Here is a 24,578-nt window from a genome sequence, read left to right as displayed (position 1 = left end):
GTATTTTCTTGTAAGTCCATTGTCATTAACCATTATAGTCCTGGCCAATAATTGTTACCGGAATTCGTTTTATTGGAGATCTCTATACCGGGATATTGCTTTAAACACTCAAGCAGCGTTCACATTACGCCGTAGGAATTTGAAAACGCAGCTTTATTTCTACGTTTAGGCCTACCGTCCACACTAATCCGTCACGGAAACGGAGCTTTTCGAAGTCGGAGGAATTTGAAAACGCTGACTTTTTGTTTTCGTGTGGATGGAAAACATTTTGAAAGCATTTCGTTAACGGTGACGTTGACTTGCAGCCCCTGTCCGAGTTTTCCTCAAACACAAATCCAAAATGGCTGGTGATTGTTACGTGAAGAACATCGTTTGTTATAGATACCGGCCTATTTTAAATACGCCCTTTGCAGGATCCGGTCACATGGTACTGAATTAATTACGGTGGGACACAAGTTACACAGTGGGACTTCCAAAACAAAGGAAAGTCGGACTGGACTGGTACGAGTTCCTTTGTTTTGGAAGTCCCACTGTGTAACTTCCGTCCCAGCGTAATTAATTCCGTACCATGTGACCGGATCCTGCAATTACAAAGGGCCTATTGTTAGACGGGGTTAACTTCATTATATATCGGGCTTTCACTCGAAAAAAAGCGACAAGGAGACAGCTTTCTTTGGTACTCAGTGATTTTATTCAAGCACTTGTTTGTCACAATACACTCTAAGAGACTGACGCACCATGCCACAGGCTATGCCAATTATATTTGCGTGACAGGTCGTTCTTTCAACCAGTTTTTAATGGCAGGAATATTCATGATGCGCTCATAGTGTTCTGCCAGTAAGGGAAACTTTTTGAGCTCCCCTGGAGTACTCAGTGGGTTACCAGGGTCAAACCAAGCGTAGTTTAGAGTATTGAAGACTGAAATATCTGCGTAGGTTAGCTGGAAAGAAACAAAGGAACCATTAGGTTAAAACAAAGAAAATCACAACCGAGAAGGAGGTTTGGATACCCAGCACCTGCTCTTAATTAGCATAGATTTTGACGATTTTACTTCTCCGTTTTCTCCTTCGTTTTTGTTTCGATTGAGAAGATATATCAAACACTCCGGACAGTGTTTCACCGGCTATCCAATCACCTCGAATTTCGTCAGAAATACTCCGCTGCGCATCGTATTTTCAACTCTATTCTCGGTATTTGAATATCCCGATGACACACCGTCTCTCGTGTTTGATATATTACATGAAGAAGGAGCTACGTCAAGGTTTAAGCATCGTGAAAAATTTATAAGTTTCGCCGTGTGTAATCCGTGTCAATCTTCTCCATCCTTAACCATCCTTGTTCCTGTATGGTTTATTATTATATCTTTGGTGTTTTTCTATCTTAATAGACTACTATTTTCAGGTTTTCTCCAATGTAAAGGTACTTTTGTACGTGGTCAAAAAGCCGTGAAGAGCTCTTCTAATCCCGCAAATATCTCTTAGTAAGTCTTAACGTGCAAGAGATGGAACCCAGTTCTCCCGTGGACAAGTGTCACCACGCGCGTTGCGAGGATGTTTCCAATGCAAGATGAAACTGCGTGTAACGAGGCGTGGATTGCCCAAGTGAGAAAAATTCGCGTCACAGGGATCGAGTATAAATCTGCGTGATAATCGTCATCAGGTTTTCATGGCATTTTAAAATACGGGCACCTGGATATGAAAGTTTATGACATAAATTCTCTCTAAAAAAGTTTTCCAAAATACGACAGTACAAGTTTTCACAGCTAGACGGTCCCAGTGCCTCAACTCAATCATTAATTTTGTCGCCTCTCACCTTATCACCAACAAAGTAACCTTTCCCGCCATTGTTAGCTCTAAGAAGGTCCTCAAAGCACTTCAGGAAGCCTGGAGTAACGGCCTTCGCCTCTTCTTCCAGTTGCGTCTAAATCAGAGAATCAACAACAGCTGGTCAGCGGTAGTTACGAAGGAATCCCTAGTAAACATTCACAATGAAACGCAAGCCAATTTTCATCATGCTTTCAACTGAGAAGTACGAACAACTTCGACAAATACAAGCTATTAAACAATTAGATTATAAACTCGAGATTTCTATCGCGCGATAGTTGACGTGGGCGCATCCCGAGTCAACTATCACGCATAGAAATCGAGAGCGAATAATCCAATTGTTTTAATATAAATCTACTTGTCGTTCAAAACTTTAGTTAAATCCTTTCCACAGACACTTCGAAAACGCTAAGAAGCGGCCGTAATTTTGTTAACAAGGGCACACTGCTACGCTACTCACTAGCTATCACAGAATAGATAGTGAGTAGCGTAGGCAATCAGAGAACGCCATCCATGATAGAACGCAAGTAGATTTATGCTAAAATGCGTACAGAAAGGTTTAATGCTATCTGTTATACGGAAGTTCAATCGCTACAAGAAGAGATTTTTAACTAAACGGAATATTTGGAAAACAGATTTACCTGAAGAAAAATTCCTAGGAAATAAATTAGGTTTCATGCTGACATTCGGTTGCACGAGCGGCTTAGATAACGGATTACCTTTTTTACTTCATCTTTTTCAAAGCGGGATGGAGTAATCTTTTGGGCAAAATCAGCACAACCATCAACAATCATGTCTGCTTGAGCCTTACCCCAATTGGTGGGCGGAGTTAAGCCTAGGCAGAGAATTAAAGTAAGAAAAAAAGACTAACAGCAACAACAACAACAACAAAAAAAAACAGGATGATGTCTGAAAAAAAGCAGCTGAGAAAGTAAACTACTATGTAAAATTGAGATCGCAGAGAGAGAAGGTCTTGCTGTATATAAGACAAGATGCCATCTTAGGTAAAGTCTGCATACGAACCAAGTGGCCCATCACGCCGGAGCTTATCTCCCGTTTCTGTAGCATGAAGGGACTAGGAGTATTTCTACTCCCCCTGGATGAGATGCTTGTCCATTGCAGGGTTACCTACCCACCCCCCACACCCCCTTAATTTCACCGGTAACCATTTCTACACCTGGGTGGAGATAGGCACTGTGACAGTTAAGTGTCTTGCCCAAGAACAAAACAAGATGTCTCCGGCCAGGACCGCTCGATCCGGAGTCGAGCGCACAAACCATGAGACCACGGCGCCTCCCATTAAGATGCCAACTTAACGGTCAATTAATTGACGAAAAAACCTAGCGATAAATCGATGAGGAATCAACACGGCGAGACAATGAGAAACAAAGTGCAATCCTGATTTTGGAACCTTCGATTATTCAAAGCTTCCGATCATTTAAGGCAACGTTTCTAAAATGACTTAACTCTACCCAAAGCGTTTGATCGTCCAAGTGTCGTCCAAGAGAGCCTAAAGTGGAGATCCTAGTGGAGTACCCAGTTTTGGCCGTAAATTCCAACAAACATGGCATCTACCAGAGTTTATAATTTCGCATTTGCTGATCCAATCTCGTTCCCAGGATCTCTCGTCTTCCAGCCCTAACCTCGTCCCCAGGGTCTCTCATCTGAGACCCGGGAACGAGGAAGTTGCTTATCATTATTGTAATGAGGACCTACCGAATTCGTTGGCCACAAATCTAGCGATCGCAATCGACTGAGCAAGAGGTACTCCATCAACCTCAAGCAAAGGTAGTTGTCCAAAGGGCAGCTTACCAGCTTAAAGGAAATAAACATACACTAATTAAACATAAAGAAGCTTTTCATTACTGCATGAACATCGAGGATAACTGAATATAATTTATTTAACGACATCCGTAGGCCCCGTCGATCCACACTACGTCGGAGAAACGTGAAGAGCGTTTTCGGAAAGCTCCGTTTTCGTGACGGATTAGTGTGGACGGTAGGCCTAACCGTGGAAATAAACCTGCGTTGTAAAATTTTCGCTAGCGTAGTGCGGAAGGGGCCATGTTAGGACTAGTTAGTAGTCGCAGGGATAAATTAAAATGGGGAACTTTTTTTGAGGTGGGGGAGGGGGAGAACAGGGAATGTTAAATTGGATGAAGCTTTCTATAGGGAACATGGGAATTAGTTGGTGGAGGTCATAGAGTGAGGAGAAACCGAGTTACAGAAATACCGGAATTAGTGAATAACGGGGTTTTCGTTGATGGAAATTTAAACGGGAGGTTGAATAAAAGATATTGTATTACTTGAGGTTTGTGTAGTGGAAGCAGAACGTGGCAATAAATAGGAAGTGCCAGAGTGATAGGAGGATCGTAAAATAATAAAACAGGGAAATTAGTGGGCATGGGTAAACGGAGGGGGGGGGGGGGGGGATACCGAAGTAATATAGGAAAGCTTGTTGAGGAGCACGCTTTTACCAGGCAGAGATTTTTTGGAATAAATTGAATAACAGCTAAAGTATAATATATCTTACATGCAATGTGCTGTGAACCCCCAATGCAGAAACAGTTGAATTCAATTTCTGTGGTAAAGCACGGTTCAAGTTAATTTTCAAGACAGGAATGTTAGAGATTCCGGTTTGTTCTGTTAGTCCTGGCGAATTTGCATGGTATTTGAAGTTTAAATTTAAAAAAATACATATTATTATTTAACATTACTGGAACGGAATTTTCCTGTTTCATGCAAACGTGATGTACATTGCAAAAAGGGACACCATTGTTTTTCAGTTCAGTGACCGATGACGACTTAAAGTACTTCAGACAATTACATTTTAATTTTTATCAATTCTGATTGAAAACGTCAATTTACGTAATTAAAAATAACCCACTTGGCAGTGCATACGGTTGGATACACAAAATAAATGATAATACATCACATTGGTAACAAAAAAAATATTTCCTGTCCGGTGATATAAAAGATGGTTTAAACAAAGGTCTGTATTCAGTGCAGAGAAAGCTCGCGGCAGGTACACTTCTTAATCGAGCTCTACCCATTTGTTTAGCGATAGCACAAAATGAAGACCTTCGGTTTTCTTGTAACGTTCTCGCTTGCCATCGTCTTGGCGAATGCCTTCTCTACCGAAGAACACGTTAAAAGGTTTTTCCGTCCCGAGCATAGAGCACTTCTGCCACACGCGACCAGCCTACAGCTCGAAGATGACTCCGCCGCAGTAGCGTCTGTAGAGAATGACGAATCTACCAAATGTTTGTCCGTCTGCGAACCACAGTGCAAAGTACTGGAGGTGCCAAATTACCTTACGGTAAATATCTCTCAAGAGATTTTGCTTTCCTCTCGGCGTTAAAATAAGAAAAAAGAAAACCTTTAGTGAACGAAAATTGTTTCTACATCTTTCATACAATTTTATTTTCACATTTTTTACAGAACGCTTTGCGCGCAAGGAAAAAATGTTGCAAAGTTCTCGCATATGTAACCTTAATCCCTGTAGTTTTATTTGGGTAATTGTTTTCAACTTTCAAGAATTTGCGCATTTGTAAGTCTAGTGTTAAAACAATGCCTTCAGATATCAACTTGTGATTTTGAATTTGTTTTCTCCCGTAAGGTAAACGCCAGCTTCCACAAGTTTGAAGACACGCCGATCAACTGTGTGCTGGCTTCCACGGTTGTATTCAAGAAGAAACCCAAGTACCAATGCCAATTCTTGTGCTTGTACCTGTTCGATTGCTGCCGTGCTTGCAATGCCAAATACTCCAAATGCCTCAAGCTGCTGAGCTTTTTCTACGGAGGACCAGAATACTGCTACAGGGAGAACTTCAAGTGCATGTGCAAATGTTTGGAGAAGCACAATCCCCCAGAAAATTACTACCGTCTCTACTGAAGTCGCTGTCTTTATACGTAGTTGTTTTCTAGATACCATGAAATGTTTAATTTGATGCACTGGCTAGATTTTAGAAAGACGTTTTGGAACTAATTTTTTACAGTCATCAGCTCTCTCGTTATGTTGTAATGTAGTTGAGTCTATATTTTGTCAGTTACGTCTCCGAAAGCATGACACATCTAGGTCTTTCAAATTTTGTATCAACTGATAACTGTGTAATAAAATGTGTTAACAGGAAAATATGAGTGGATTTCAATTCTGTGTCTTGGCGGTTTTGCAATATCCATCATCTCAAACTGTAGCACTGCCTTTAAAAACCTACCACCTAATAAGTTTTTGCTCGTTATGTCTTGGAGACCTCGAGAAAATGACAACTTAAAAAAAGTACATTATATCGCCCCATGAAAAAATGAACTCAGTCAATCAACTCCGTTTCTTCTTCATCTAATGAGTATTTTGTTTTCTTTGTTCTCTACACAGCCTACTCATTTAATATTTTCGTAAAAACTAAGTAAAGAGTCCCTAATGAATGTTTCGAACCTGACATGGGCACAAGAAATCAGTTGTAACGCGGTTTGAAACGTCGATTTAGCAGAGGTTTCCACTCCAGCTGGTGCGAAGAGAACTACTCAAACAATATAACAAAAGCGAACCGATATGACTTTGATATCAGCGTTTTTCTCCAACGAAAGGATGCAAAACAACTCGCTGGTTGTCAATGAAAGGCGAAGAGAAAGCAAACAATGTATTTGTTAATCAGTTCGGTTTATCTTTTTTTCTTGCTATAAGCGTGTCAGTGAATTTCACTTTAATCATTGACATCAGTGTAGTAATTTGACGTAAAAATGCAAAAACAAAGTGCTTGAAAAGGCCAGCCCTTATATAACTCTTATGTTACCAGGTCGCTTTGGAGGAACAACAAGAAAACATTCAGATGAACAAAAGGACTTTTAAAGTGTTTAATTCAGTCTCAGCAAACGTGCTCTACCGTGCGTCACTACACTAAACTCTTGAAAGTAAAATAACATACACTTGGAGCTAATGAAACGCCGGATTTTCTTCCTGTTAGAGTTGACGAGCGCTCACAGGGCAAAAATGTTCGTTTATAGTTGGTTTGAAATAATTGAAGTTAATTTTTGAAATTGGAATTACCCAAGTCAAGTTGAGGGAAAAGTTGGGAAAAGGTAAAATTGTAAGACAATGTTTCGTTCAGAAAAGTTCGATTACAATGATAAAGGCGAGTGCACCGTTACAAACCTATAGATATTCGCTTTAGTGGCCGGTGTAAATAAAAGTGGTTTCTGGAACGCTCTCACAGCTTTTAATTAAACTAATCATGAAGGAAGTCTATCCAATGTTGACGACGCGAAGTATTTCGAAAACATGGACTGCTAAAAAAAAAACCATCATCATTCTTTGAGCGTCACAGTAAACACACCCAAAACAATTCACTCTTGCAAAACAAGGAAAAAGAAATTCCAAGGAACAAAATGTCTTGTTGTCATAAAACACACGAAAGTCCATAATTCTGAGCGGTTTTTGCGTAATTTTGTACTTAAATTTCATTGCTGACATGTTTGCGTGTGTTTTAAGCTGGGACACTTATCTAATCATGGGTGATGAAACGCGATGTACAGATCGATGTACAACAGAGTAGAAAGTACATGTACTTTTATAGATGTACAATGATTTAGCTTTGCAGATACAACTTTTCTAAGATTTTATAAGCCTTTCTCTACTTTGCAGACATGCAAAACAAAATATAAAATAAAATAAGCAACTTCAGTTAATACAATGCAAGAAAACTATTTATTCCTTGGATCAGCTCAGAGTCGTTGTAAAAACAAAGTCCTTGAAAAATCCACCTATAAATTCACACGTACGCAAACAGATTGCTCTCGAAATGAAAACGGGAAAAAATTCCGATTAACAAAAGATATTTTTTCGTTGTTATGTTTTATACAAAATTATATTTTTTTATTTGAAGTTTGGTTTCCGAAAACGTGCCACACCATACCAACCTCTTGAAAGTAAAATAACTTATTCTTAACAATTGAGGTACTTTTCGCGTTACAGTCGGCCGAAGCCTCATTGAGCGGCTAATTTTGTTAGTACGGAAAATGTTGTTCAGATCTTTAGGCAATTTATGCTCAGTTATAAAGTAAACTTGAACTGACCTGAATTTGAAACTTTATGTGCAATCTCTAAGACAACTTTTCGCTAATCTAGAAAAGTTCGATTGTAACATAAACGCAGTACATATGCTATAATTATATTCGCTTCTGTGGATACGAAAGTTATCAAACTCTTCAATGACTTTCAATCAAACTAATTAAAGGAAGCCGTTAAAAGGTCATTAGATATAAAACCAATATTCTTGTGGGTTGACCCTCTCACATGCTAGACACAAAAACAGCTAACTTCTCAAAAAGAGGAAAAAATTCCTACAGACAAAAGATGCTTCTATGAAGCAAAACTTATACTCCAAATATTAGCTTACAAATCTTCACGATTTTCGGGTAATTTCAACAAACATATACATGCAATGCCATTTTTGCTTTCAACACAAGCTGAAAACAAATCATAGAAATATAAATAATGTTAATATGTTTACCGATAACACATCGTCACGTCTGAAAAAAGTAATGATTAATGTAATGGGTCAATTAAATTCTGGTTACGTAGTTTCAGGCCAGCGACACGCATAGACAAGTGATTAAGTTCCGCTTTCGTCATATAAAAGCTTTTAACCCACACCCAACACATTCAGTCCTCAATTGCCTTTTCAAACGACGTTCTCGCGAGCCCGTTGCGTTCTGAGTTTGCCAACATGAAATCTTCGTTTTTAAGTCTTTGCATTTTTGCTGCGGTCATCGCGGTGGCAAGAGGTTTCAGCAGCGAGGAAGCAATAGACGCCTTTAATGAAAAAAATCCAGATAACCTTGAAGCCCAACTGGAGAACTTTGAAGACCAACAGGACTCCAATGATAGCTCTGGCTCAAACCCTCACGACTGTGATTGTGGTGGAGTCTGCGACGCCCTTCACTACACTCGACTGCCAAAAGTTGTTCGGGTAAGGATGAAATAACCAATCGAGTCTTGAGATATTTCTCTTGTTTTTCGCAGTACAAGTCAAATATGAACATACATGCACAAATATGCAGTACTCACAAAAACATCTTGAAGTCCTTTGAGTTGAAACTTGCAAAATGAAAATGTGCGAAATGGAAAATGTCACATATTTTTTAGTAGGTTTTGTTGTTTAATTCCTTTCAAAGAAGGACAGCTTTGCAAAGATGAAAGTAAAGATTTAACGGAGTTTGAGGGAACGATAAGGTTCCCCCGTATCGGTGTTTAACCCCGGAGTCCCTACCTCCCCCCACCCCCCCCCCCGCCCCCCGATGGAAAGTTATCTTGGTATTAAAAATAAAATCCTCGAAGAATGGACTCAAGCACAAAAATCAGCCACCAAACTTGATGTTGATATCATTTTTGTTCCGAACAGGACGAGCACAAGTACCTCAGCTACGAGAACTTCCCAGTACTGTGCCGAGATGCAGCAGCCATCCTGTTACCGCAAGGAGGAAAAAGCCGGAAGAAATACGTCTGCAAACAAGTCTTTGACTGCTGCCGTAAATGTAACTGGCTTTTCTATCTTTGTCTGAAAGTTAAGGGTAGCACGTATGGCTTTTGCATGCGTGGTGCGTACAAATGCATGTGCGATTGCATCGACAAGAAGTCGTACAAAGAACTGCCCATCAATCCCGTCCCTACAGAGTAATAGAATCATGCGGCTCAAACGCGTCCAAGGCGAGGTCATTTTAAGGCTTAGCGAGGCGGCTAAATTGACTGAAATCATGTAGATTTTTGTAGACAATTATATTAAATTGTAAACCTTTCGGGAGTAGTCAATTCATTTCACCATAGATGACAGTTGAAGCAATGTAATGAGATGATCAGATTGAAAGTTGTGCAATAATTAAACTTTTGTATGTTTCATGAATGGTTTCAGTTATCAGTCACGGAGCTTTTTTAAAAAAAAAGTCATGCAGTCTCTTTCATTGTTTCATTTAATACCACTGAACACAAAGAATGTCATGCGGGAATTGCAAAACCCACAACCCCCTTCCCCTAATTCCATCTTTCTCCCGCCTTTAATTTAACGCTTCTTGAATAAACACAAAGCTTCGACCGTCTGTTGTTTTTGACAGCAGACCGAATGACTCAGCAAAACAAATTTAATTATTTGTTATCTATTTTTTTTATTTTAACGTAAGCGCTTACTTGAAGGGCTGTTTTCTTCCGTTATGTTATGTTGCTGACCCTGGGCAATGTAAGCCAAAAGTAACAACGAACGACAAATTGAAAAAAGAACGTTCAGAATGTCGTGTCGCGCTGGTTGCGACACTGGAAAATTAGAATATGCTATGCGGCCACGTTAAATGTTTGAAATAAAGAAGAAAACGTCTGATATTCCAGTGACGGCAGCAAGTTTTTAAGGCACAAGGAGACGTTTAAAAACGTGAATTAAGCTGCGCTTTTAGTTTAAACTACGGAAAACGCGACGCTTGACTTTTGCAGGGCGTCGTAGCAAACCAGTCACACTAAGACTCACCACTTTTCCACTGCTCTTTCTGTTTACCCCATTCCTCGAATGTCATACGCCGATCTTCAAATTCTACACCAGCCACTTTGAACAAAAGTCGCGTTGCTTCTGCTCTGCCTCGGACGTCGAAGTAAATTAGCACGTATTTGGGCGCCATGTTAGAGACTTTCTTCTCCACGGATCGAGCAGCGTGTTACAAAGCGTCGGCAAGGTGAATGCAGGTCTAAGCGATGCTGCACGCATGTGCAGAGTACATCGCGCAACTTCAAAAGAAACAATTTATTTGCATTTATGTACTGAACATTTGTACGAAAAATGAGCCGGAGGAAAATATTAGATCTGGATTAAGAGTGAAGTTCAGGATTCTGGAAAATTAAAGAACTTTAAAGAACGAAGCGTAGAGCAAGAGTTTTTTAGCGATCTAGCCTGCGAGCGGGCTCACCTTTGAGTCACACGCGCGAGCGGCGAAGAGCAGAGCAATCCGGCATGAAGGAGTCTGTGGCTTCGCCGCTCGATTTCGCACTCGCGGCTACGCCGCGCGCGCTTGTGCTCCAACGTGTGAGCCTGCTCGCAGGCTATTCAGGCGATTCAGTGCTGGTTCCCTATCTGTCACGCAACATAACGCTCTTCGGAGAGCTCGAGAGATCCCGATGCGTAACTGCACTGGAGAGGGCCAGAACTGGACTTACTTATGAGATACAAATAAGTATAGAAGCTCTTTTCGGCGGTCCAGCATGTTGAAGAAGCCCCCGCCGTATCAAATTTACCGATCAACAGGTAATATGTGGGGAGCGGAGGCGAGAAGGGGGGGGGGGGGGGGGGACGGGGATTCTCATCCTCTGTAAGCTACTGGATACCACAGCGACAACAAGATTCTCATCATCTGTATGATGTTGGTTGAGAGAGAAACTGATGCAATCAGGCGTCTTTTTTTGAGATGCAGGGAGGGGAGGAAATGTTCGCCGGTTAGACAGATCGAGTGAAGATGTTTTCGCCCATCAAAGTATATTTTAGGAGAAATAACTCTGCAGTGTCATGCTGAGTTCAGGGTTCTGATCCATCTGACATTCTTGCGATGTGTCTCTCATATAACTGTGCAAGCCCAAGAATTCCCATTCCCTGGGGGCAAAACCTGTGTTCAAAGGCCCCACCTTAGGGCCATGCATGTAATGCAATCAATTGTCACCGGCTACCCTGTGACATGAATGAATAAATGAATGAATGAACAAAGGGCGGACTTTTTTTAGAGGGGGCAGGGCAATAATGCCACACCCTCTTTTTTTCTTGTTTTTTTTTTTTTGGATTGACCAACTGTCTTACATTTGGTTCAGATTGGAAGAGGGTGGCTTCCACTCTGCCACAATTTCTTCACCCCCTGCTTTCGGAATTATTTGTATCTGCTCGTATACTTTGAGAAAAAAAAAAAAAAAACTGGAATAATGAAACAGAAACTTTCATGACCAGGAAATATAAATTAACATATCTTGACAGAATAAACTAACCAAATGGAAATTAACTGGCAGTGCACAGCTTTTATATGTCCTTTATCTCAAAGTGTTTTCATCAACAAAATTTCGATCAAAGTAAAGAAAGAACATCGAAATTTTCTCAAATCCCCCAAACCCTCCCATATATGGTGCAATATTCCCTACACACATGGTCATACAACAGTAGCAAGTCAAGCATCTGGGGTGTGCTGGGGATGTCTCTTTTTTGATCAATGCACGACTTATAAAATTTCCTCTCCATGGTTGTTAAACTCAATACACTTTTTGGGTGTGCATAACATGTAGTTCAAATTTCTCAAGCGACAGCACCTATGTCTACCCATAACCAGCTCGAACTAAATTCTTTGTAAATTGAACAATTATATTTGAGTCAGGGAAACAACTAAACAGCATACAAATTTACTGCTGCCCTATAGTGTGCAACTTGATTTGATCAATTATTTGTCTAAAATCTCTTGCTAACTTTGGAGAAAAGAAGGGCAGGGCAGGGTTAAAGGCAGGATGAAGGGGGAAGGTACATATTTGATAAGCATCCCCCTTTACAATTAATGCGCCCCCTCCCAAGTAGTTTTCACACAGGTGGCAGTTTGCAACATGGCAAAGTGTTTCTTTATTCATTTGTATGACTTTTAGTGAGCACAACATACTATCAAAAATTCTACCTATATTCCTATACATATCTCTGCTTGCTATCATGTTTACTTTTCAAGTAAACAGCCATGCATGTTTACAAAACTGAGACAGGCCTAGTTTCCAGACGTTTCTTCACAGCTGGAATATCCTGGAACCGCTCATAAAGCCCTCGCAATAAAGGGAAGCCTTCCAATTCCACTGGGTAACCATTGATCTTGTCTTTAGCAATCCAGCTATTCATGAAGTTAAAAAATGAAATGTCTGCATAGCTTAGCTGAGAATGAAACAAACAAAAACACAGTCAATCAATCAGACCATAAGCCAGTAAGTCAGTCTGTTAATCAGTCAATCAATCGATCAATCAGTTAGACCATCATCGAGTAAGTCAGTCTGTCAATCAATCTGTCAATCAATCATTTAGACCATTATCTAGTGAGTCAGTTTGATAAACAATCTGTCAATCAGTCAATCAATCAATCAATCAATCAATCAGTTAGACTATTAGCTAGTAAGGCAGTCTGTCAATCAATCAATCAATCAATCAATCAATCAATCAGTTAGACTATTAGCTAGTAAGGCGGTCTGTCAATCAATCAATCAATCAATCAATCAATCAGTTACACCATTATCTAGCAAGTCAATCAATCAATCAATCAATCAATCAAACAATCAATCAATCAAACAATCAATCAATCAGAATTCAATTAATCAGTTAATCAGTAACTACTGTAATTATTAAGTCACTGTTACTGTTAATTAATTAGTGACTGAATATTTACATACAACCATAGGTGTTTTTTAAAAATATCTCTAACAAACCATAGGCCCAGCATGACAACAACTATATAATGCAATAACCTTTGTCCATTCAGGCAAATTATTGATTGGCTTGGTATATATGACAACAAAGAAAAAATGAAGAACATTTACAAGTGATGAAAATTTATTAAGGCTTCAAAACATACAAGATTCTAAATTTTCAAGCACAAACAACGGGGAGAAGCAGCTCCCTCAGCCATTTGATAAACAATATCAAAACTGTCAAATACCAAGAAAACAATGTGAGGAGACTATAAGCTAAACAAAACCTTCAATATTTTATGCTGTCTTGATGCAATGCCAAAATCTCAGAACTAACAATAAAGGTAACCATGACAATTCGTAAGGAGAATTGCAAAGAACCCAAGATGTCAAAGACAAACTTGACAAATCGCTGGTACCTTTTTCCCAACAAAAAATCCATGGCCTCCCTCGTTGGCCTGTAATACTTTTTCAAAATTCTTCAGAGCACTAGGGAGGTCTGACTCTTGAAACTCCTTTGTGAGTTTTTCCTGTGACAGAAATTTAAAACTAATTAAAACAATGAACTCAAAACAGGATAGCTGGGGCTGGGGGTCTTAGATTGTCCATCAGTGTGCAACAACCATAGACCATAAAACTGAGGTTGGTGGACTAGAGTCTGATCCAGAGCGGGTGAGATGGGGCGGGGGAATAGAATTATTCCTAGTCGATTCATGCTAAATGGAAACCAGAAGTACGCACCAACCTGATGGGTAACTTGGCTCATATGCAGACTTTACTTTCCCTTACCTGATATATTTATTTAAAGGAGCTATGTCATGGTTTGCACATCTTGAAAAGTTTAGTCTAAATTTTTCAGGTTTATCCTTTGCAATCTGTGTTAATCTTCTTCATCCTTAACCATCCTTGTTCCTTTATGGTTTATTATTATCTCTTTGATGTTTTTCTATCTTAGTAAACTACTATTTATTTAATAGTATCAAGACTTGTAACCCCAGGAACTGACCTTTGTTGCAGGATCACTCTCAAAGTGGTACTTGGCTCGTTTAGCTCTGATGTCCATTACACCATCTACGACCATGTCAGCCACTGCTTTGTCCATATTACTGTCTGGTGCTAGACCTTGATTAAAATACAGTTAATCAAAAGATTACAAAACCTCACTGTCGAATATTAGATATATGTAGAGCTCTTACTACTAAAAGTAGTTTGAGAGAGTACACTCCCTGGTGGGGGGGGGGGGGGGGGAATCCCATATAAAAAGGACGGGGGTGCTTGTCATACCTTTTAAGGGTTAAAAATACAGTTTTGGTATCCCTTAAGGTGTTTATCCTCAAAAGCTCCACAGTGGGAGCTTTTGCAGAACCTTTTAGGGTATTGAGCCAAAAAAATCACAGGATACAATGTATGCAAGAATTGGTACATGTACCTCTTTGGGGACAAAAAAACATTCAAGCCACACCCACAAAAAAGGATTTTAGTACCTCTTGGGGGTTCTTTTCAAAATTCCTGATGAACACCCCATCTTTTTTTATATGGGAATCTACCCCCGCCCCTCCCCCCCCCCCCCACCCGAGCACACTGTGGTGTGCTCAAACAAAATCTTATATTGTACAATTTATGGTTGCATTAGATAGCTAGCTGCAAATAAATAATTTCCCTTTGTCTTTCTTCAAAGGACGAAAATACATAATTAAATAAATGAATGTACAATGAAATCAACATTTTTCAAAACACCTAGAGGATTGGAATTGGGTTTAAAAAAAAATCAGGAGATTAAAATTAAAATCCAAGGTAAATTTCCTAAATGTTTGTGCAAAGGGAAAAAATTTAAAAACTGCTTCAAATAAACAGGAAGTCCAAAAAATGGGGATTGAAAACTAGAGATTCCAAAGTGTACATGTATGCTTGATTGTATTGATCAACAAAAATTTTTGGTCAGACCAATTCACTTATAACACTTTCATGTCTCTTCTCTAAACAGGTATTAAGAAGGACTGATCTGATAAACAAAATTACTAACAAATATGAAACAAAACTGTCACATTGCCTAATGCCAGCATTGCCTCAGTAATTATTCAAGAAATAGAAAACATGTACCGTGTTTGTATTGAGTTGTAGAAACACGAGTGGAAGTTTGGGAGAACGAGAAATGCTGTGGGAACACGAGCCATAGGCGAGTGTTTCCACAGCTTTTTCGAGTTCTCCCACACTTTCACGAGTGTTTCTATAACTCGATAGAAACACAGAGAACATGTTTTCTATTTCTTTTAGAAAACACTGTGATGAAAACAATGAGAAAAACTTGTTAACTTTGATTATCAAAACGTAAATTCTGTTTGCTCACGCCATCATTACGTCAACAGCTTGTCCCAGTTTTGTTTTTCTATCGAGTTATAGAAACACAATTTTTAACCAATCAGTGCACATATTTTCTTAGGACTGTTTTCTAATGGGATACACAGGGCCAAGCAATATTGTTCTGTCAACAAGTTTGGTCAGAAACTGACTGTATGGCTAATTAGTGTTTTTAAAAGTAATAACTACTGCAGACAATTACATGTACATGTACATATTATGTACGCTTGTAATATTATTCCTTTCTACACTGCAGCTTGGACCCAGGACCTACTGCAGATAAACTGTAAAAATACTCTGAAAATGTTGATAAGTTTCATTACTCTTGAATTGGTTAGAATGCATTCTTATTCAAGAATGATATCGCACACAGTCACTCCTGTTTGCTCAAATATGGCACTACAGAAAAGGATAAGACTGAAGAACTTTATTAACTTGAAGAACAAAGTACCTGCACATTGAATACATACCAAATTCATTTGCCAGGTACCGCAAAATGGCAACAGACTGGCACAGAACAATTGGCTCAGAACTGGCAGCATCTTTTATTTCCAATACTGGCAATTGACCAAATGGGCTCTTACCGGCTAAAATAGAAAATGCAAATTTATTATATTAAATAAATGAAAATGTCAATCATTCAAAATAAAAAAAAGCATTTACTATAAGTAAACTTATGGAAAAATTACAATAATTATAAAAAGGGGGTGCATGGAAAAAGACCCTAAGTCACATCTGATAAACTGCAGGATTCTCCTAGCAACCTTAACAAAAAAGGAGAATTTGACATGAGATGAAGAGCTGCTTAACTGGGAATACGTTTTTTCCACAAACTTCTACAATTCAGAGATAAATGAAATAAATGAGACAAATATAAATAAATGCACTACATGAAGTTGACAGAAACAAAAAAATTATTACTTGGACATATTGCTCAAATTAGCCAAAAGGGTTCATTTCTAAAAGCAAAATTTGCCTGTGTGACAGTTAAAAAGAGGGAGGAAAGGGTGGGGGGGCTGCATAGAAGAAGGAGGCTATTTTGTGAGCCTTGAGCCGCAAGCCGCGAGTCTCTTTTTGCGAGCCTCAAAAGATTCCCGCCAAAAAATACAAAAACGGGCATAACGCCCTAATATGGTATTTATTACATGCAAGGTGCTTCCATTATGCCAATACCCGAGGAAAATGAAATGACATTTTCCAACCAAACCGGGCCAACCAAGAGGAATCGAACTCTTACCAGTTTTTATTCCCTTTCCGAATTCCTTACACAAGTGAAGAGAAGCAGGGCAGTAAACTGGTTTGTCAAAAACGGAACGGCAAATTTCGGTCAGACCGGTCCAACTGGAATAAGTGGACCACCTCTAGAGGTGATCCCGAATATTCCAGTCGGAAGAAGCCAAAATGAACCTTTCCACTTGACTTCCAAGGGAAATTTCAGGAATCTTTGGCATAATGGAAAACACTTGCAGTCTTCGTGTGTTGGTGCACTGTAGCATGGCAAGTGAGGTGATGGAAAGTTTTCCTCTCTTTTTTTATTTATTTCTACCAATAAAGCAGATATTATAAGGACTAGAAGCGAGGTAAATGGAAGTGTCGTGACAGTGTGACATTTCATAAGTTGACAACTAGGGTCACGAGATTCGTAAACATTGTAATCAGAGAAACACGTAATTGTGAAATTGTTTCTTATCGAGAGAACACAGAAAATAGGATGCAATATAACACTGGAGGAGAATTAAACAAGGATTTGTTGAGTACAAGACAGTGAGTTGTGAGTGTGCATGCTAAGGTGTACCCCAATAGTTTGGTACAGAGGAAACTTTTGCTTAATCTTTAATTAATTTGCAAGGAGTTGTGATTTTTTCAGCGCAGTAAATTGTACTGACTTTCACAGGACCGAGCAAATGGGTTTTATCACGTAACTCTTGAATTGCTTGAAATAAGCAGTCATCCAGTCCTTCAATTTTACAGGGGAACTATTAAAAAAAAAAAAAGCAGTTAAGAGCCTGGTTTCTCAAGAGACAAAACAATGGACAACTGGGAGCCAAAAAAAAAAATAATAATAAATTATACATCTTTCGTGGCGGTGCCTCTCAATATATCATCTTGATAATTACCTAAAATTTGCCTCACTTGAACGTTTCCCTGTTTATATTTGGATATTAGTCAATTATACATAATCAACATTTTGATACAAAAATTTGAGAGGGAAACTCAAAATTTCATTCATATCTGAAGCTATAAACTGACCTTCAAAATCTGTTTTGATACAGAAGGAAAACTACTTGCATGGAATTTCACGCACACAAGAAAATCGAAAACTTTTGTTTATTCTGCCAAGTGTAGCATTTACTGAGTAAAACATTAACGTTAAATTAAAAACTAAAAAAAAAACAACAACAAAAACACATTGGCTCGCAAAAATTGGCTCCCAGCTCGCAGGCTCGCACATTAGTTACAATCTACATAGAAGAAAGTAATAAACAAAATGCAATGGCTCTATAAATTTATCAAAAACAGCCAGACAACAATGATCAGCAATCCACTGGCAATGACAAATGAAAATAAATTATTGCTATCAATGACCACAAAAATCATTATCATCAACTAAGTCAGAAAAACTGCTGTCTCAGGGGTGATTCCCGTGTGGAAGGTTTCTAATTTAATGCCTGTCGTAAACTTTCAATTAGACCCTCAAGCTCAAGCTTTATTATCTGATCCCTAAAAGATAATACCTGGACGGGCTGATCTTAACCATCATAGTGTGAAACATTCTTTAAAACTCTTTTGGTGCAACCCGAGACAACACCTTGACGGGTAAAAAAAAAAATATATTTTTTTTCGCCATGTGCCCTAATTGATACCAACATCTGCAATCAACACCACGGGGGGCATCCTTGTTCCTTACACATAGGAGTCCTATGGGGTTTCCACCCCCCCCCCCCCCCCCCCCGGCCCCTTTCCTTGCCACGAGAATTTAGTAAACTGTGCGTCTGCAATTTTTTGTTTAATTTACGGCTAGCCTGCTGTTCCCTGTCCCACTTTTTTCTTTGTGCTTTTACATGTTTAAATCAACTATTTAAAAGTTTCATTTTGATTGTATCGGTTGTATGTACGCAAAACCAGACGAGTACATTCTGTACGTGTTTCAAATCCCTTCAGAACTCACCCGCTTTCAAGGTTGCCCAGGTCTCTTTCTCAATACGGCAATCCTCAAATTCGACTCCAGCGATTATAAAAGCGAGTCGAATGAATTCCCCACGTCCTCGAGCTGGAAAATATAACAGCTTGTAAGACTTCTGCGCCATGATTCGCGAACAACTTAAACCTTAATAGAATCCCACATGTACAGAGTCTCGCGCACGCACCCTTCCACAGAAAAGAGGCACGTGACCACATGCGAGGTGTGTACTGGGAGGGCTATCAGATGACTGTCACGCAAGTGTAGCGCAACTGTATATCCTTGTATATCCCTAAAATGCTTTTGTCACGTTTAGTGGTTACTGCGACTATTGTCCTAGAAAGCAAAAGGCGAGCAAGTGAGCTTTACTCCCAGCGGATGTAACTGCAAGAGAGACTGCTCGTAGTCTACTGGTGACGGGTAAATATCAAAGCCCGGTCCTTCCAGCTGCTTTGTGAGCCCGCGTTCCTTGCCCCACACTAAAAGTCCAGAGAGGTTTCCGTTAACGTGGAGCATAAGCTCCCCCCCCCCACCCCCAGGGAGGACTCCATACAAAAAGGAAGGGGGTGCTCGTCGCATCCCCGCCCTTTTCATATGGGGAATCACCCCCCGGGGACATAAGAGTGCCTCGTAGCAATCCCGATCGACAGATTAGTCACCACTGCATGGCAACATGAACAACCGGAAATACGTCTGCCCTGATACGGCCCAGTGACTTCAGGTCAAAAGCTAAATAATCAGGTGACTACGTAGCACTAAAGTACACACTGTTTATTTTAATTTTTCTCTCCGCTCGTAAGTTCGCTCGCGATGGCTCAGTACAAGTTAACTTACTTTCAACTTCGTGGAAAAGCTGAAGCCATTCGAATGACTTTCTCTGTCGCTGGCGTTGAGTTCGAGGACGTGCGAGTTTCTATAGACGACTGGGTGTCGAAGCTTAAGCATTGTGAGTATACAGCTCTATATTGGTTAATCTTGCACAACCCTATTGTTTTCGCCGATTTAAACAGCGAAGAGTTTAGTTTAGGTTCAGATCAGTTTCTCTGCAGAAAGTCTTCGCATGCATGTGGTTTTATCTGCCCTCATCTCCTGTGGGTGTACCTCTGGGTGGACGGTAGAACAGACCTATTACTGATCGCATACGATGTATCACGTAAGCTACTTTAGTGGTCTAAAATCCCGGGGGAGACTCCTCCCATATGAAAAGGTCGCGGATGCTCGTCGCCTCGCTTAGGGGTATAAATCAAGGATTCTGGTCTTCCTTGAGGTCTTCATGACGAAACGACACTATTTTTAGCTTTCAAAGTATCTTTGAGCCTGCACTCGAAGAAATAAAAGTAAAAAATACGCTCTTATTTCTTTTTCTAGGCTCGATTTTCCAAAGGTCCCTCGAGTCCGATCTACTAGTGCCGGCTCCTTTCCTGAACAGAGGCTGGTAATCAAGCCTGTTCGTTGTAAGTGGGTTTTGGGGGTCGAATGGAGCTCGAGCCACGCCTCGATTGGTCTTCTTTTGGGGTTTAATCCAAGTTTTCCGGCGAGCATTCTTTCCAGCGACCTTTTCAAATGAAAGTTCCTTTTCAAATATTCACTTATATTAGAATACAGAATTTTGCACGAGTAAACATAACTAAGCTCGGCTAAGGGTCAGCGAACATTCTTTTGTTCCTGACTCCTAGAACAGCCGAAACAACATCATGAGATCCGAACGATCTTATTTATTCTGATGACACAGTGCCACATTGCTTAAATACAAGCCGTTGCAATGAATTGTTCTGGAGAAAGTGGCTTTTCAAGTGTAAACGATTTTACCTTCAGATAATATCTTTACATGGTTGCGTGACTGAGAACAATTGGCAATTCCTTTGACAAAAGGTTCGCTCCGGTACACAGCTCGTTAAAGGAACTCAGTCACACCATTTTGAATTATTCTGGCCACGTTCAAAATTGCCTTAAAATTGAAATAGCCCTGAAAATAATAGTTAACTAGGATAGAAAAATAATAAACCATAAGGGAACAAGGATGATCGAGGATGGAAAAGATTGTCACGGATTGCAAACGACGAACTTGAAAAATTCAAATCAGCTTTTCAAGACGCCCAAGGCGTGACGTAGTTCCTTTAAACTCACCAATCGGAAGCCGCAAGCTTGGTCAGCTGATTGACCTTTCGCAATAAAACAAACATGCCTGAAAACCATAGTTAGTAGTCCCCTCCACTAACTATGTGAAAACTGATCTTCACTGCAACAGAATATTAGCGGCAATTGCGAAACTCATTCCTCATAAGAATACACCCCCTCCCCGACCCCGTTGAGTTGAAAGTAAAACCATTTTGCCGAAGGAAATGTTTCTGGGGAAATCACTGTAAGACGGAAAAAAAAAAAATTACAGTACCCTTACAGTGGTAAAACGCGATAACTAAATATATTGAATTAGGTGTCAAATCTATGTCCAGAATAAAGTAGTTTTGAATACGGGTAACCCCTTGTCTGGAGACAACCAAAAAAGGGTCATGCCGTTTACAGTTTGTTAAAACAGATGGCAAAATATGATTTAATACCACTGTCCAAACCATTGAAGAGATATTTCCTATGTAACCCTGGCTTTGTGGTATTTGCGTTTCTCCGAACCAGAACCATTCTCCGAATGTGTAGTGCTTGAATGAGTTGATAATCAGTTACTTGTTATTAAACACGACTAATACTATTCATCCTTTGTTGTCTCAGTACTCGTCCATAAAACAGGTGAGGGGGAGAAGAGGGGCCGCTTATTCGAGGGGAGGCGCTTATTTTAAATTTTGGCCGATAGGAGGGGCGCTTATTCACAGGGAGTGCTTATTTGAGGGGAGGCGCTAATTCGAAGATTTACAATATGTTTAAACGAACATGTAGGTTAAGAAAAATCAAGTGAAAACACTTCTCGGCATATTACTTCCAATAACGTGTGTGCCTTTATTTCTTGCTCTCTGTTTTGTTAGCTGGAATAAGCCCTTCTGGTGTGCTGCCAGTTCTAGAATTTGACGGCAAAGTCCTCACTGAATCCAAAGCAATCCTCAGCTACGTGGCCAAGGAATTTAGTAAGTATCCACCTGAACAAGAGTTTATCTTGAAACGATCATCCACACTGTTTGGCTGCTGTTGTCATTGTCAATGTTTCGTTTGTTTATTTCGGTTTGTTTTCTTCTAGTCAGTCGTTCGTGTTCGTACTTTTTGAACGGTCTTAATCTTCCGTTGGTTCTTTATTGTATATTCTATGTCCTGGGTGTTTTTTAATATCTTTGATTCCCTATTTATTAAAATTTTCAAGAACATGACTTGACGTTATGACATGTAAACCAATTGTGACCAATATTTGCTCACGTTTTCCCGCTCTTCGCGTCAGCTAAATGTATTCACTTCCGAATCTTGATTGGTTCACTGGATTTTCTCTGCTCTGTCCTTTGTGATTGCCCTGAGTGATTACTTTGGTTTTGGTTTTACAACAAATTTCAAACGAAACCCGCTCTAAAACAACGCAGAAGCAAATACGAATCACTTTCGACACCCAAGTGGAAACTGCTCTTTAATAATTGCAGGTTGGCTGAGAATCATGAGCACTGAATGATCAGGGTCAATTTTTCCTTGAGGTATTGTCCCCACAAAGCTAGGAAAAACTGATCGTCAATGTAATATTGACGTGGTATTTCATCGAATTCTCTCAACAAGCTCTTTACGAATGTAAAGTGACAAGAGTCTTTTCCCATATGAAAAGGTCGGGGATGCCTGTCGTCTCGCTTAGGGATAAATCAAGGATTCTGGTCTCACTTAGAGTGCTTATGACGAATCGTCCCTATTTTTAGCTGTCAAAGTATCATTTAGGGAGCACTCGAGGAAATAATAATGAAAAATTGCTCTTATTTCCGTTTTTAGACTCGCTTTCTCCCGGTCTCTCTAGTCTGGTCTACTGGCACAAACTCCTTTCCTGAACAGCGGTTGGTACTCGAGCCTATTCCGTTTCAAGTGGTATCTTTTAGGGGTCAAAAAACTCTCGAGCCTCGCCCAGAATTGTTTCCCTTAGGGGTTTTATTCAAATGTTCCGACGAGCACCCCCGACCTTTTCATATAGGAGTCCCCCCCTGGTCTTAACATAGGAATATTTTCTTTAGATCTTGCTCCGGAGGGGAACTTCCAACAGGCCCAGGCGGACATGTTGGCTCATATGATTGGTGACTTAGAAAACATGTTAAATGCGGGAAGTGAATTAGAAGATCCAGAAAAGAAGGTAGAGCTACTTATCACTTTTTTCTTTCCCTGCCCTTTATTCTAGTGCAGTGCTGTTTGCTTTGCGTTACATAATGTTCTCATAGCGTGAACTACAGTCGAACCCCCATTAACGGCCGTACCTTTTTACAAGAACCACTTATTTTGGTCCCGGCGGACTGTCCATACATTCACTCTTATTTTAAACTCTCTACAACGACCACCTCTCCACAACGGCAACAGCCACTAAAACTCTTCCTAACTGCCAACATAACCTCTTGACAAGGGTTGCTCGGTCAAGATTGTGGGATATCGACCTCTTTCAGCTTTTGTTTGTGTGTTTATGGATCTTCACTACGTCTGCATCATAAAAACGCAAAGCATAACTAGGTCAATATCTAGCCATCTCGACCTCACGCTTGGGGGATCTTCCTCTCGACTCTCAAACCACTGTCTTTATATCTTATCACTAGGAGAAAGCTTTGAAAACCGCCAGTGAAGAAGTAATTCCAGGAAAATGTGCATATTTTGAGAAGTTCCTGGTAGCTAACAGTAAACAGGGATTCTTTATTGGAGATACGGTAAGCAAACAACAAAGCTGGAACCGAGAACAGAACTGAATCAGTTGAAGACTTGAAAAATTTGAGGTACTTGAATGGGATTCGAACCCATGCCGCTACAACGCTCTACCAGGAAGCTACAATCAGGGACAAAAGTGTTGAGACATTATTGTAAATGAACGTTTTCGAACGGAGATCAGTATTTCCCTTGACGCACAAATAAAACAACATTTTTGTCAACAGCCAACTTCCCACACCCCCTCTCCTCGGGGGTCGGAGGGGGGTCACAGGGGGTCGGATGGGATAGCGTTTCGTTTCATCAAACTCTCACACTAATTGATATCATATTTATTTTATATTCCACAGCTGACGTGTGCGGATATCGTCGTGTTCACCTTCCTTAACAGCTACTATCTACAAGGCAACGCTGAAGGAATTCCTGAGCAACTGGAAAAATATCCCACTTTGTCGGCATGGTACGAATTGGTGCGAACACAGCCTAAAGTTCAGCATTGGCTGAAAAATTCGCCTCCTGATCTCCTTGGTTTCATTTATTGAGCGAGGCGTAAGGTGCACAGTTTTGCAGCTCACCTTAAAGAGAAACAAGAGTGTGTAGAACACGCTAACTCTAACATTTATCAGATTGTTGGAAAGCAGTATAAACAATGTGGAGATGCATTATAGTAACGAAATAAATAGAAAAACTACATATTAAATTTTGTACTTCTTGCTAACAGGCTTTTAAGTGGGGCTCAGCCCCCCTCACCCAAGTCCTCAAATTTGGATGCCTTGTCAGCTATTTTACTCAGTCCTTCGTTGAAACTATCACTTTTGAGGGTGCATTTGTATGTGAATGTTTGATAGTAAGATTCTATGGTCTATCATAGTCTTTTCGCTGTTTAAAGGAGCTCAGTGACGGAACCTTGACTGCGAATAAAATTGTCTTTAATTTGAAGGAAACCTGATATGACAGTAAA

At 40.0% G+C, this 24,578-nt stretch overlaps 5 protein-coding genes across 5 annotated transcripts; 3 read left to right on the top strand and 2 right to left on the bottom strand.

The window, feature by feature from the left end:
* Positions 1 to 668: 668 nt before the first annotated feature.
* Positions 669 to 10,556, bottom strand: LOC110067143 (putative glutathione S-transferase 5). The gene is made up of 5 exons (XM_020774437.2): positions 10,334 to 10,556; positions 3,540 to 3,638; positions 2,543 to 2,658; positions 1,813 to 1,920; positions 669 to 940 (listed from the first exon to the last, which is right to left on the bottom strand). The coding sequence occupies exons 1-5, from the start codon at positions 10,479 to 10,481 to the stop codon at positions 758 to 760; spliced, it is 654 nt and encodes a 217-aa protein (XP_020630096.2). The 5' UTR covers positions 10,482 to 10,556; the 3' UTR covers positions 669 to 757.
* Positions 4,838 to 5,837, top strand: LOC110067148 (uncharacterized). Its single transcript, XM_020774441.2, has 2 exons — positions 4,838 to 5,142; positions 5,443 to 5,837. The coding sequence occupies exons 1-2, from the start codon at positions 4,897 to 4,899 to the stop codon at positions 5,716 to 5,718; spliced, it is 522 nt and encodes a 173-aa protein (XP_020630100.2). The 5' UTR covers positions 4,838 to 4,896; the 3' UTR covers positions 5,719 to 5,837.
* LOC110067149 (uncharacterized) lies at positions 8,494 to 9,717 on the top strand. The gene is made up of 2 exons (XM_020774443.2): positions 8,494 to 8,791; positions 9,224 to 9,717. Exons 1-2 carry the CDS (start codon positions 8,549 to 8,551, stop codon positions 9,497 to 9,499), a joined length of 519 nt encoding a protein of 172 aa, XP_020630102.1. The 5' UTR covers positions 8,494 to 8,548; the 3' UTR covers positions 9,500 to 9,717.
* Positions 10,557 to 12,418: 1,862 nt separating the features above from the next.
* On the bottom strand, positions 12,419 to 19,002 carry LOC149105688 (glutathione S-transferase 1-like). Its single transcript, XM_089271557.1, has 5 exons — positions 18,794 to 19,002; positions 16,095 to 16,211; positions 14,273 to 14,388; positions 13,686 to 13,796; positions 12,419 to 12,739 (listed from the first exon to the last, which is right to left on the bottom strand). The coding sequence occupies exons 1-5, from the start codon at positions 18,930 to 18,932 to the stop codon at positions 12,560 to 12,562; spliced, it is 663 nt and encodes a 220-aa protein (XP_089127683.1). The 5' UTR covers positions 18,933 to 19,002; the 3' UTR covers positions 12,419 to 12,559.
* Positions 19,003 to 19,543: 541 nt separating this feature from the next.
* Positions 19,544 to 24,308, top strand: LOC110067131 (glutathione S-transferase 1-like). Its single transcript, XM_089271643.1, has 5 exons — positions 19,544 to 19,751; positions 21,781 to 21,879; positions 22,948 to 23,063; positions 23,515 to 23,622; positions 23,968 to 24,308. Exons 1-5 carry the CDS (start codon positions 19,616 to 19,618, stop codon positions 24,157 to 24,159), a joined length of 651 nt encoding a protein of 216 aa, XP_089127769.1. The 5' UTR covers positions 19,544 to 19,615; the 3' UTR covers positions 24,160 to 24,308.
* The last annotated feature ends 270 nt before the right edge of the window (positions 24,309 to 24,578 follow it).

Source organism: Orbicella faveolata, unplaced genomic scaffold (assembly GCF_042242905.1).
Source record: "Orbicella faveolata isolate gen_17 unplaced genomic scaffold, um_ofav_v1 contig_34, whole genome shotgun sequence".
In the NCBI taxonomy this organism is placed as follows: domain Eukaryota; kingdom Metazoa; phylum Cnidaria; class Anthozoa; order Scleractinia; family Merulinidae; genus Orbicella; species Orbicella faveolata.
The sequence above is the reverse complement of the archived record's forward strand: the minus strand, read 5'-3'. Positions and strand labels throughout refer to the sequence as shown.

What these genes read in the sequence shown, in the direction of transcription:
- LOC110067148 (XM_020774441.2), top strand. Translation starts at nt 4,897, where the DNA reads ATGAAGACCTTCGGTTTTCTTGTAACGTTCTCGCTTGCCATCGTCTTG. An exon ending in AGGTGCCAAATTACCTTACG is followed by an intron (nt 5,143 to 5,442) that starts GTAAATATCTCT and finishes TTCTCCCGTAAG; the next exon opens with GTAAACGCCAGCTTCCACAA.
- LOC110067149 (XM_020774443.2), top strand. Translation starts at nt 8,549, where the DNA reads ATGAAATCTTCGTTTTTAAGTCTTTGCATTTTTGCTGCGGTCATCGCG. An exon ending in GACTGCCAAAAGTTGTTCGG is followed by an intron (nt 8,792 to 9,223) that starts GTAAGGATGAAA and finishes TGTTCCGAACAG; the next exon opens with GACGAGCACAAGTACCTCAG.
- LOC110067143 (XM_020774437.2), bottom strand. Translation starts at nt 10,481, where the DNA reads ATGGCGCCCAAATACGTGCTAATTTACTTCGACGTCCGAGGCAGAGCA. An exon ending in GAAAGAGCAGTGGAAAAGTG is followed by an intron (nt 3,639 to 10,333) that starts GTGAGTCTTAGT and finishes ATTTCCTTTAAG; the next exon opens with CTGGTAAGCTGCCCTTTGGA. An exon ending in ATTTGTGGCCAACGAATTCG is followed by an intron (nt 2,659 to 3,539) that starts GTAGGTCCTCAT and finishes TTCTCTGCCTAG; the next exon opens with GCTTAACTCCGCCCACCAAT.
- LOC149105688 (XM_089271557.1), bottom strand. Translation starts at nt 18,932, where the DNA reads ATGGCGCAGAAGTCTTACAAGCTGTTATATTTTCCAGCTCGAGGACGT. An exon ending in CTGGGCAACCTTGAAAGCGG is followed by an intron (nt 16,212 to 18,793) that starts GTGAGTTCTGAA and finishes TTTCTATTTTAG; the next exon opens with CCGGTAAGAGCCCATTTGGT. An exon ending in GATTTTTTGTTGGGAAAAAG is followed by an intron (nt 12,740 to 13,685) that starts GTACCAGCGATT and finishes TTTCATTCTCAG; the next exon opens with CTAAGCTATGCAGACATTTC.
- LOC110067131 (XM_089271643.1), top strand. Translation starts at nt 19,616, where the DNA reads ATGGCTCAGTACAAGTTAACTTACTTTCAACTTCGTGGAAAAGCTGAA. An exon ending in GGTGTCGAAGCTTAAGCATT is followed by an intron (nt 19,752 to 21,780) that starts GTGAGTATACAG and finishes CTGTTTTGTTAG; the next exon opens with CTGGAATAAGCCCTTCTGGT. An exon ending in TAGAAGATCCAGAAAAGAAG is followed by an intron (nt 23,064 to 23,514) that starts GTAGAGCTACTT and finishes TCTTATCACTAG; the next exon opens with GAGAAAGCTTTGAAAACCGC.